Here is a 10,678-nt window from a genome sequence, read left to right as displayed (position 1 = left end):
ATGGTCTGAAGAGTGCCTAGGGCTCAATTGAGGCAACATCTGTCCTCATAAAGTCCCAGTGACAAACCAACATCCCATTCCACCAATTTAACTCTGGGAGCTAAATGAGTTTATTAGGGTTACTTACAGAACATGGGTGACCCTAAAGCAGTGGCCCCAGCAAGGGTGATGGTTCTCCACTTTGCTTAGATGCACCCCCTACTCCTCCCATCTCCCCACCCCCTTCTTCTACAGCTCCTAGCTAATACTCTCTAACCTCTCCCTGAAATTCTGAGGCTATGTACAAGTAGGGCCGAATGAATTACCTATAATTATCTGGGAGGAGTGGCTAGATACTCAGATGAGGGCCTGTGACCTTTTCTGTCTCTCCTTCTGTCAGGAAAGGTCAGCCATCAACAAGCCCAGCTATGGTGGTCCTTTGCAAGCAGGGTCTGCAGCAGTTTGGCTCAGATGGTGGTCTGGTACAGTATCTCAACCATCAACCCTCGGCTTTTGTTCCTTTTAAGCTAGGCCCAAGAAGTGAGAGTTGGGGGTGGCAAGATGACTCAGTAGGTAAAAGTGCCTCCATCACACCTGGGGACGGAGGTGTAATCACCACAACCCACAGGGAATGAGAACAGTGACTCATGACTGCGGCCCTCTGACTTGCACACACCCCTGACCTCCTCGTGTGCTGTGGCTCAGGAGTGCCGGCCCACACAACCACATGTTCACACACATCGTCACACACGCTATTAATAATAAATACAATAAAAAAATTAAAGAGGAAATGGGAATGACAACTGTTTGACTTGGTGTGTTGTCCATCACTACACTGCTCCACTTCCATAGGTGAGAGGAACCCCCAGAGTCCTGTGCGGTCCCACTGGCGAGAGCTGAGACAGCTCTAAGAGGTGTGGACCCTATCTAGCCCACAACCCCATGAATAGGTGAAATGGCTGTTTCTCTACAAGAATGTGCCCATTTGAACGCATCACTCAAACCTTTGGCTCAAGACATTGGAATGTACTCTGTGTCCCCCGCACAGCCCTCTCTAGGTACAGAAGGAACCACAGAAACCCAGTCGAGAAATCCTGGAAGTCAGGCAAGAACGTTTCAGCCCAAGGTAAGAGGACCACTCCAAGCTCAAGGCTAGCATGAATTTTGTACTGAGTTCTGGGCCAGCTGGAGCTATGAATTTATATTAAACTTCCTTAAAGCTCCCAAATCAGTGAGTTCAACATAGAAGCAGCTTTTTATTTATCTTATCAGTTTAAGAATTAACAGAAGTAGGCTTAGTGGTGAACGGCTTGTCTAGTATTCCTGAGTCCCTGGGTTCAACCCCAACACTACAAAAACAGAAGTGAGGGCACAGGTCTATAATCCTAGCACTTGGAAAGCTGAAGTAGGAGTCCCATAAATTTGAGGCTGGCCTGGGCTATATAGCAAGAGCAATGGCCACAAAGCAAGACGATCTCAAAATACCAGAACAAATACAGACATGGTGGTGCACACCTTTAATCTTAGCAGGTGGAGGCAAAGGCAGGTGGATCTGTGATCTCCAAGATAGACAGAGTTACCCAGTCAGACCCTGTCTCAAAAACAAAACAAAACAAAACAATAAACCTTCCTTCCCTTAATATCCCAAAACAATATGAGTACAACCAAGGCCCAGAATTCAGCTGGGGAATTAAAAGGCATTAAGCAGGGAATTAAAAAGTATTAAAGAGGGAAATTGCAATACCCATAGCATTTAGAAACTGAAAGATTGAAGTCATATCAAGTGTCTTCACGCATTAGGATCAAAGGAAGACAATGTATGAATTGTAAAATGCAGCCAGCGTCTAGCTACACACCGTGGGCAGCTGCTGTGTACACACCTACTAAAGGGCTATGAGAAAGTTCATTCCATGCCTAGGAGGCCGTGTCTATCCAAAATAGGTCTGAAAATATTCCCACACAAGGTTCACAAAAATACGCTTTAAAACGACTGCAAGCCGAGCAACGAGGTATACTCGATCTTCTACGGGAATCATGGCATCATTAAGTTCTGGGCTACTCATTAGCCTCCTGGCTACTTCATTCATACTTTCCCAAGACTCCATGGTACAGTGCTGGGTGACATTGACTGCAGAGGCCTTGAGCTCTCTTACTAGGTCAATAGGAGGGAGCTTGTTCGCCGTCTCCAGCAGCACCTGGGCCAACTCATACAACACCCACCCGGGTTCAGAGGTGCACGCCTCAGGCAGGGTAACTGAGCGCCGGACCCTCCTCTTATCCCCAGGGGATGGCACCAGATGCCTCAGAATGACTTCATTGTTGTCGATCCCTTCTTCCTGGCTACGCTTTTGACTCTGGAGGACCAGGGTTTCCGCGCTGTCTTTTCCTCCCATTTCACTGAGCCGAAGCTGCAGAGCGTAGGCCTCGGCAGGGCAGCCAATGTTTTCCAGGACAACTCTCAGGGCTAAGAGGGACAAGAACTCAGACAGAGGAGCGGTGGGGAGCACCGTGTACAAGAGGTCCCGACAGGTAATGGGGGTTGGAGGAGGAATCTTGTTGGGGAGCACATTTGGTGTGGGTTTGGTTCCTGTGACGGCTGGCAGGCCACCATTCTGCGTCTTCCACGGAAAGGCGGTCACCGGGGACAATAAGATACAGCCAAGAAGCAATGCAGCCTGGATCATGGTGGTCAGCCCTGTTGGGAAGGAGCAGAGCTCAGGTGAGGAGGGCGCAAATATTCAACAGGAACAGGCACCAAGAATGGTCAGGGTTTGGTAGAATCCCGGTCATTAGAGACTTCAGTTTCCCTGGACATAAGAGGGGGCCTCTTAGAGGCTGTTTGTTACCCTCACCTGTCTGGCAAGCAGCAGAGGAATGAAGTGGTCCTCTGTCTCACTCAGCACGTCCCTAGTTGGAGCGGCTACCTTCCAGAGGTTAACTTCTTGTAGGTGATGACTGAAAACAAGTATTTACCACCTCTCTCTGGGTAATTTATCTGACCAGCTATTGCCCCATCCTGACAGGCAAGGCTCCTCCTTTGTAGCTAGGCGGTCCCTAAACCATAGTCCAGTCTCTGTAACCTCTAGGCAGTGGGAAGTTTGTTCTCTTTTGAGACTGGGCCTTCTGTAGCCCTAGCTGGCTTGGAATTCCACTAGTTAGCCAAGGATGACCTTGGATTCTGATCCTTCTGCCACTATAACCCCAGTACGGGGATTTATGGGAATCTGCCACCAGGTGCAGTTGCCGTGGTACTGGGAATCAACTCCAAGGATTTATGCATGTTAGGCAAGCACATTACCAACTGGGCTACATTCCCAGTCCATGTGTCATGTTTACTTTAAAGATTTCCCAATCAAAAAATTTGAAAAATAGAACCTACAGCAAATCAAGTTATATCAGAGCAGCCTTTTGAGTTTTTACCTTTATTGGTTTTTTGTTCGTTGTTTGGTAAGGTTTTTGTGGTTGTCGTTTCAAGACAGGGTTTCTCTGTGTTGCCCTGGCTGTCCTAGAACTCAATCTGTAGACCAGGCTGGCCTCAAACTCAGAGATCTACCTGTGTCTGCCTTCTAAGTGCTGGGATTCAAGGTGAATGCCCACAGAGGCCAGATGAGCTGGAGTTACAGCCGGTTGTAAGCTACCTGGCATGGTTGCGAGGACTAAAAGTTCTAGTTCCTTTGGAGAGAGTCCTACATGTCCTTAACCACGGAGCCATCTCTCCAGCCCCTATTTACTTTTTTGTTGTTGAGATAGTCCTGGCTGCCCTGGAGCTAGGTAGACCAGGCTGGCCTTGAACACAAGGCCTCTGCCTCCAAGTGCTGAGATTAAAGGCATGAGCTACCATCACTCATCTGGCTGCCTTCTATTTTTTTTTTTTTTTTGACACTTTATAACCTAAGCTGGCCTAACTTCCTATATAGACTAAGTAATCTTGCTTTAGTCTCCAGAGTGCTGGGATTATAGGCATGAGCCACCACCATACCTGTTTTGTTTCAAGACACAGTCTCAGACACGTGGGTAAAAGGGTTTTTTTTTTTTTTTTGGAGATTTTATCAAAGCCTTATGAGGAGTTGAACCAACAGGCATGTACCCTGTGGTCAGCAAGATGAAGCATCTTGTTACTTGTGGATAAGAGGAAGAAGAGGAAGAGGAGGAGGAGAAGACAACAAAAGTCTCTTTTTTTAAAATTACATTTATTATCAGGCTGATTTTTTTTTTTAATTACATTTATTGGCCCACGCATAGGGCTGTATGACTCTTTTTCCTCTCCCTCATGGCAATTCTCCTGCCTCTGTCTCCCGCACGATGGGATTAGCTCACACTACCAAGCTCAGTTCAGGAGACGTCTTTTAATTTTACTCTTAAAAGTTCTTCTGAAGACACAACAGATGGCTGGCTGGCCGCTCTGAGATGAGCAACTGTTAATTTTACACGTTTACTATGAAACACAAATCAAGGATGCTTGTCAGCTTGAGAGTGGTGCATCCCAGCTCTCCCTCAACTGTAGAAATGGGTTCAATCATGTGTCCTGGGATGAAAGAAAGAAAATGGGAGCAATCCAGTGCTTTGTGAGGACAGCATGAATGACCATGCTGGGTTATAAAGCTCCCTGTCAGAAGCCAAGATGCAGTCCTTAGAGGAGGCTGAGCCACCTTGAACCTTTCACCACTCTTCATTTGCTACGAGACGGACCCAGAGACTGGCTGTGCACACTGATGAACCTGGGGCGAGGACTGACTGCAAAGACTCCACCCAACACTGCTGCCTAAAATTCCTGGGCTGTCAATGTAGAGAAGATTGCTTTCAACGCAGGCAAAAGTAGCTTTTGCGCCTTCCAACTCACATCGGTCAAACACATCTGGCTTTCAGTCATCCTCATCTTCATCCTCAATCTGAAACCGTTTCTTCCTGTGGACTCTTGGCGTTCCCGACACTGCTGCCATGGGAATGACAGGTAAGAGACAGAAATGGAAAGCATCTAAGTACGTAAAAGGATAAGGCAAATGGCCAGTGTCTCCACTGAAGACAAGTCCCTACCTTGCCTCCTCCCCTCATCATCTTCCTCTTCGTCACTGTCCAGCAGTTGCCGCTTCTTGGGCGCTGAGTTTGAGTTCCATTCTTCCTCCCCAGTGGCCTCCTCTGCAGTAATGTAAGACACAGTCAGGGAACCGGCCCTGCATCGTCTCAACAGCCCTCACGCCACACGGTGGCACAGAGTAAGTCACCAAGCGGTGGCCATGGCACTTTACCTTCTGTAGGCCCCAGGCCTGCTTTCCTCTTACGGGCTGACAGAAGGGCTCTCAGGGCTTCTGTTCGGTGCTCCTCACTGGGACCCTGCTCTCCAGGGACTCCTGGCTCTGGCTCCTCTTCCCTTTCCTCCTCGTTTTCTTGCTGACTCAAAGAAGCAGCCACCCTCCGAAGCTGGGCAGAGCTCAGTTTGGCTGGAATTCTCCAGAAGGTTTCCTACAGGTACACAACACAGCAGGTGAGATCGCTGCCAGGGAGGACTGGCCTCTCTGGCCACTCTTCTGCTCTATCCGTCATTGAGTAAGCATGACCCCCCCCCCCCCAACCAGGAATGACCCACAGGAGTTGTGAACTGGACTTACACCCAGCACCTAGCTCAGTGCTACACCAGGTCACATTCACTGTGAATACAGCTGTTAGCAATGAATACAGGGAAGGATCTGGGCCATGTAAAAAGTGAGCCTGTGAGATCCACGTTCAGAGTCAGTGGGGGCGCGAGGGGGGCGGCCGGGCAAAATGCTATAGCGCCACTGGACTGGGCACCTGAGCAACTACTCCCACTTCCTGTGTCAGACAGGAAATAAGATCGCAAGTGCTGAACTGACCCTTGAAGGCTGGCTGAGTGTCAAGAGGAAGAAGGTATGTGGGGGTGTGCACATGTCTGTGTGTGTGGACCTTGGATGTGTGGCTGCAGCCTTCCAATAGGACTGGGAAGATCAACTGGTTATGCATGAACAGACCTGCCATGTGCGGGGTGGAAAGCAGTCTGGGTTGGCTGCGGTGTAAAGCAGGTGTGGCTGGATGGCCATGCAAAGACAGACATGCCTCCAGGAGGCTGCGGCACACAGAACCATCAGTGCTCCAGACAGACAAGGGGGCAGCGTAGAACACAATTTAGGGGAAGGGGAGGCTAAAGGGGAGAGAGACTAGAGCAAGAGACCTGACTTGGGAACCTTGGGAGGCAAAAGCAAGGCAGCAGGGAGGATCTGGGTAACAACACGGTGTCCTCTGAGGAGGACCGGAGCGAGCTCCCAGGCTGACAGGTCCGCTCGCTGGCTCTGACACTCCTGACAATCGTCTGCCCCGAGCACTCGCTCTGACACTCACCTGCCCTGAGCTGGGCGGCCGGATCCCTAGCTTGCGTAGCAGATGCTGAAACTGTTCGTTCTCCATTGCTTCCTCATTTTCCTCTGTCAGAGGCACCAGAGGGATTGCCTGGGAGCAGCCTGCAGACACGGTGACAATGTGGCAGAGGGACTGCTCTGGATCACACCAGGCCCGGGCCACCCAGTGTCCAATGCTTACCATCCTCTTCTCGGTCATTTGCTGCTCGAATCAGGGAGCTCTGGAGCCACAGGAGGGGAGCAGAGAGGCCTGGGCAGAGAGGAAACTTGTACGTGATCTCCTTCCCTTGCTACCCCTCCACCTTTGACATCTCTCCCAACTCAAGTCCTTACCTTCCTGACGCAGGCTCTGACCGAGGTTTTCAGCAGAGAGAGATGAGCTGCCCTGACCCTGTCCTGAGGGCAAGCCTTCCTCATTCTCCTCGTCTTCGCTTTCGTCCTCTGGCAAGTGTTGTTCTTCCTCTTCTGGATCTGCCTGCCAGGAGTCTCTCAGGGATTCTTCTCCATTCTGCTGAAATCCATTACAGACACACGAATGAGAAAATGGCCTCAGGGGGGCCTCAGTGGGCTTCTGGTTTCTGTACACCCATGGAGGGGCCCGGTCTAAACAACCTGAAGCAGGAGGAGTCCTACAGTGCTTTGTGGGGTGAGGCCTAGGCTGGAAGAGCCAAGACAAGATGGTTACCATGCAAGAAGTCGCCAGCTTCTTTCTCCGTTTCTTGTATAGTTGCCTCCGCTCAGACACCAACCCCAGGGCCAACAGTTTGTCCACTACTCGAGCCCGTGAACGTTTGGCTGTGATATTCTTCATGATATGACCAAGAACATCTGAAGAGAGTGTGTTTGGAAGGAATAATGGAAAACAGAGGCTAACTCAACTCACCCCGAGTGATCCAAATGTAGCAAGTGAACAGAAGGTGGGAAGTGAGGCGTGGAGCGAGGGCAGCCTGGCTCTCACCTCGGCTGAGCCTGAGACCTCACTCACCATCGGAGTCCCGGAACTCCTCAAAGAGCCGCTGTAACTCCAGCTCCTGGTCCTCCGTCCACAAGACAATCTGGGTCCCTTTCCTATTCAGCCAGGGGTCAGTGCCAGGGGAGGTCTGGAGCAAACCAAGGTGTCTGTACCCCAGCTCCCTCCAGAGCCCATGCCTTTACCTCTTCTGGAACTCCTTGACGCTGTCGGCCAGGCCCATCCGGACCAGATGGTGGATGACCTGCTTGCGTGTTCGAGGAACGACTTTCAGGTGCGCCAATATGGTTTCCACTACATCTTGACCTGTGGTGGAGAGGGAATGGGGCAGTAAGGAGGAGTCTGGGGCCCAGACTGCCCCCCTCAAAGTCTCCTGAGATCTCAAACCGCACACCTTCCACATCCTTGTGGGTGAGGTATAGTTCCTGAAGCTGGGCCTCTTCCTCAGGGCTCCACACTGGGGCTCTGTGGCTGGAAGACCTGAATGGTGAAAGAGGAACAGGTGTGAGGAGGCCACTGGCTTACAGAGACAAGGGAAGCTCTCTCTTTCACACCAGACCGAGGGTGGAGCAGGCAACTCAGCAGAGACCTAAAAAAGGCCTCTTGCTTTATTCTCCACAGAAGAACTCCAGAGCCCAAACCAGGACATTTTTGATCTTGGCCTACAGAACCTGACTCCAAGGACTAAGCAAAAAAAAGAAAAAGAGCAGAGGGGGGGAGGGGGAGACTATAGGAAAGATGCTAGTGTGAGAGAGAGAGAGGAGGCCAGAGGAAAGATGCAGAAGGAGAGAGGGAGAGAAGAAGGACACCAACCAGAGGAGGACAAACACCAATGTGAAGCCTATATTATTTTACAAAGGTCTCGTGTAACTCAGGGTGGCCTTCTATTTGCTGGTAGTCCAGTGGACCTTTAGCTCTGACCTTACTGTCTGTCCCCTAAGTGCTGGGACCACAGATGCACATTTTAAGAAAGCCCACAGAAACTGTGGGGCCTGGTCCGCTGTCATCAGAGGCAACCTCTGTGAAGGCTGCTGACAGGGAAGGAAACTTAAGGTAGAGGAAGACTTTGCCCAGTCTTGTTTCTGTTCTGGATAACCTCAGGAAAAGCGTCTCACCTCATGAGACTACTCCCTTGTCTCAGAAGGAAAAAGAAACCTTAGGTCGAATGTTCTGCAAGTGACTCCAATGACCACACCGCACCGTCTTCATCGCCTTCCATTCCGTCCCCAGCCCTGAGCTTACCCACTGTCGATGGAGCCATATCCCTGGGTCATTTCCCGAACCACGGCGGTGTTCTTCCAGAACAGCAGCTCCACAAACGCTTTCTGGTTCACTGCAGCCAACGCAAAGAACTTGCCAATGATGTATTTGGCAAAAGTCACTAGCTCCTGTAGGAAAGAAACGCTACATGGCGCCTCAGCTCAAATGAATTCAGACCTGCCCATTCGCAGCTTGCCTCTGCTTTGCTCACTATATCTCTTCTGTCCTCCATGCGTCTTCCTCAACCTGCCTGCTGACCTCTCCACTCCGTCCGTGTCTCTGCCCTGCTTTATCCTTCCTTTCTCACCCACATGGGCTGCAGAGGTTAAGAGCACTGACTGCTCTTCCTGAGGTCCTTAGTTCAAATCCCAGCAACCACATGGTGGCTCACAACCAACCATCTGTAATGAGATCTGACGCCCTCTTCTGGCACATCTGAAGACGGCGACAGTGTACTTATGTATAATAATAAACCTTTGGGCCGGAGTGAGTGAGCGGGATTGACCGGAGAGAGCAGAGGTCCTAAAATTCAGTTCCCGACAACCACATGAATGCTCACAACCATCTGTACAGCTACAATGTACTCATATACATAAAATAAATAAGTAGGGCTGGTGAGATGGCTCAGTGGGTAAGAGCACCCGACTGCTCTTCCGAAGGTCCNGAGTTCAAATCCCAGCAACCACATGGTGGCTCACAACCATCTGTAACAAGATCTGACTCCCTCTTCTGGAGTGTCTGAAGACAGCTACAGTGTACTTACATATAATAAATAAATAAATCTTTAAAAAATAAATAAATAAATAAGTAAATCTTTAAAAAGAAAGAGAGAGAAAAGAACCACTCACAGCTCACCGTGCACCCCCCTTGGCAGCCCCTGACCCCCACCGTGCACCCCCCCCCCCCCCCCCCGGCAGGCAGCCCCTCCTTTACTTTGTAGGCTGCAGCAGCTGGGTCACTAAGCAGCCGATTGAAGAGGCAGAACAGGGACAACTGGAAAAGCAGGGCTTCCATCCCCAGGTCATGGGCCAGCCGGTGCAGCATCTTGGCAATGCAGTGGTTGGTGTGAGCACTGTTCTGCCTGTAGCTCCTCAGGAGAAGCACATAGGCCCGCACGATGGTTGAGGATGCGAAGCTGCATCAAAGCACGGAGGGAAATTATTCAGCACTGGACAGAGACTGCTCACCCTCACGGGGTGGGGGTTGGGTGGTGGTGGTGGTGAAGGTAGTCAGCCACCATCAGTACATATCCTGTATGTACCGTTTCAGGTAGTCCAGAAAGTTAAACTCCTTCTCTGACACCTGGACCACCTGCAACTCCTCTTCCTCCTCCTCTTCCTCTTCCTCCTCTGCATCTCCTTCTTCTGGCTCCTGCTGCCCTGTACAAAGAGTGTCTATTGCTGGGTTTCTGCTGTGCTGGTGTGGAGCACAGCTGGGAAGAGACAGACGGGAAAGGATGGAGACTCACGGGGAAGGGGCGTGGAGAGGATTTGTTTTAGCAACTGCATTTCTTCCCCTGGGGAAATGACTGGAGAGCCAAACACATTTCCTTCAGGCCACACTTCCCTGGAGACAGACAGAAAAGGCTTTAATCACAGGGAACTGGAGTTGCAATCAGGACTAGAAGGCAAAATTAGTTCCTTTGTCAACTGAAAGAGGGGTATAAACCACTACTTCAGAGATGAAACAAGCTAGGGAATGTTTTTCCTCACAAGGCACACTGCTCTTGCAGAAGACCTGGGCTCAACCTCACCACCCACATGGCAGCTCACAACTGCCTGGAGCCCCAGTTCCAAAGGATCTAATGTCCTCTTCTGGCCTCCACAGGCAAACAGGAGCGCATGTGGTACAAACATATATTCAGGCAAAATGCTTGTACACAGAAAGTAAGTCTGACCTGCATCTATACACAGAAGTAAAAACAACCCTCAAGTGTGCCTGTAGGCAGACACATGGTATCTTTACACAGAACAGACACTGGAAGGCCATTCAACCACATGTGAACTGTGGTTAACGTTGGTTGGTTGGTTGGTAGAATTGTTCTTTTTTTTTTTTTTTTTTTTTTTTTTAAGAAGCTTGTGGCATTACAGTAATCTCATGT

At 50.2% G+C, this 10,678-nt stretch overlaps 2 protein-coding genes and 1 long non-coding RNA gene across 6 annotated transcripts in view; 1 reads left to right on the top strand and 2 right to left on the bottom strand.

Annotated features, from left to right (window-relative positions):
* Positions 1-1,479: 1,479 nt before the first annotated feature.
* Positions 1,480-3,090, bottom strand: LOC110303203 (apolipoprotein F-like). Its single transcript, XM_021174211.2, has 2 exons — positions 2,832-3,090; positions 1,480-2,674 (listed from the first exon to the last, which is right to left on the bottom strand). Exon 2 carries the CDS (start codon positions 2,661-2,663, stop codon positions 1,908-1,910), a length of 756 nt encoding a protein of 251 aa, XP_021029870.1. The 5' UTR covers positions 2,664-2,674; positions 2,832-3,090; the 3' UTR covers positions 1,480-1,907.
* A 1,069-nt stretch (positions 3,091-4,159) lies between these two features.
* The window catches only part of Timeless (timeless circadian regulator), a 20,554-nt gene continuing 14,035 nt past the window's right edge, over positions 4,160-10,678 (bottom strand). For 2 of the 4 annotated variants that reach the window (XM_021174012.2, XM_029482822.1), the window contains exons 16-29: positions 10,046-10,143; positions 9,839-9,956; positions 9,511-9,712; positions 8,560-8,705; positions 7,712-7,797; positions 7,503-7,623; positions 7,333-7,415; positions 7,033-7,175; positions 6,681-6,858; positions 6,529-6,597; positions 6,331-6,449; positions 5,226-5,439; positions 5,014-5,115; positions 4,160-4,912 (exon numbers count right to left, since the gene is read on the bottom strand). In XM_021174012.2, the coding sequence (XP_021029671.1) occupies positions 4,842-4,912; positions 5,014-5,115; positions 5,226-5,439; positions 6,331-6,449; positions 6,529-6,597; positions 6,681-6,858; positions 7,033-7,175; positions 7,333-7,415; positions 7,503-7,623; positions 7,712-7,797; positions 8,560-8,705; positions 9,511-9,712; positions 9,839-9,956; positions 10,046-10,143 (1,750 nt within the window). In that variant the 3' untranslated portion in view covers positions 4,160-4,841. The remainder of the gene's footprint in view (positions 4,913-5,013; positions 5,116-5,225; positions 5,440-6,330; positions 6,450-6,528; positions 6,598-6,680; positions 6,859-7,032; positions 7,176-7,332; positions 7,416-7,502; positions 7,624-7,711; positions 7,798-8,559; positions 8,706-9,510; positions 9,713-9,838; positions 9,957-10,045; positions 10,144-10,678) is intronic. The other 2 variants (XM_029482824.1, XM_029482823.1) reach the window with 2 other exon arrangements.
* On the top strand, positions 4,842-6,783 carry LOC115032158. The gene is made up of 5 exons (XR_003837814.1): positions 4,842-4,930; positions 5,057-5,192; positions 5,322-5,862; positions 6,421-6,616; positions 6,694-6,783. It is a non-coding gene; the product is annotated as an uncharacterized LOC115032158 (long non-coding RNA).

The sequence above is a fragment of the Mus caroli genome, chromosome 10 (genome assembly GCF_900094665.2).
Source record: "Mus caroli chromosome 10, CAROLI_EIJ_v1.1, whole genome shotgun sequence".
NCBI classification, from domain to species: Eukaryota; Metazoa; Chordata; class Mammalia; order Rodentia; family Muridae; genus Mus; species Mus caroli.
This window is presented reverse-complemented; position numbering and strand designations above follow the sequence as displayed.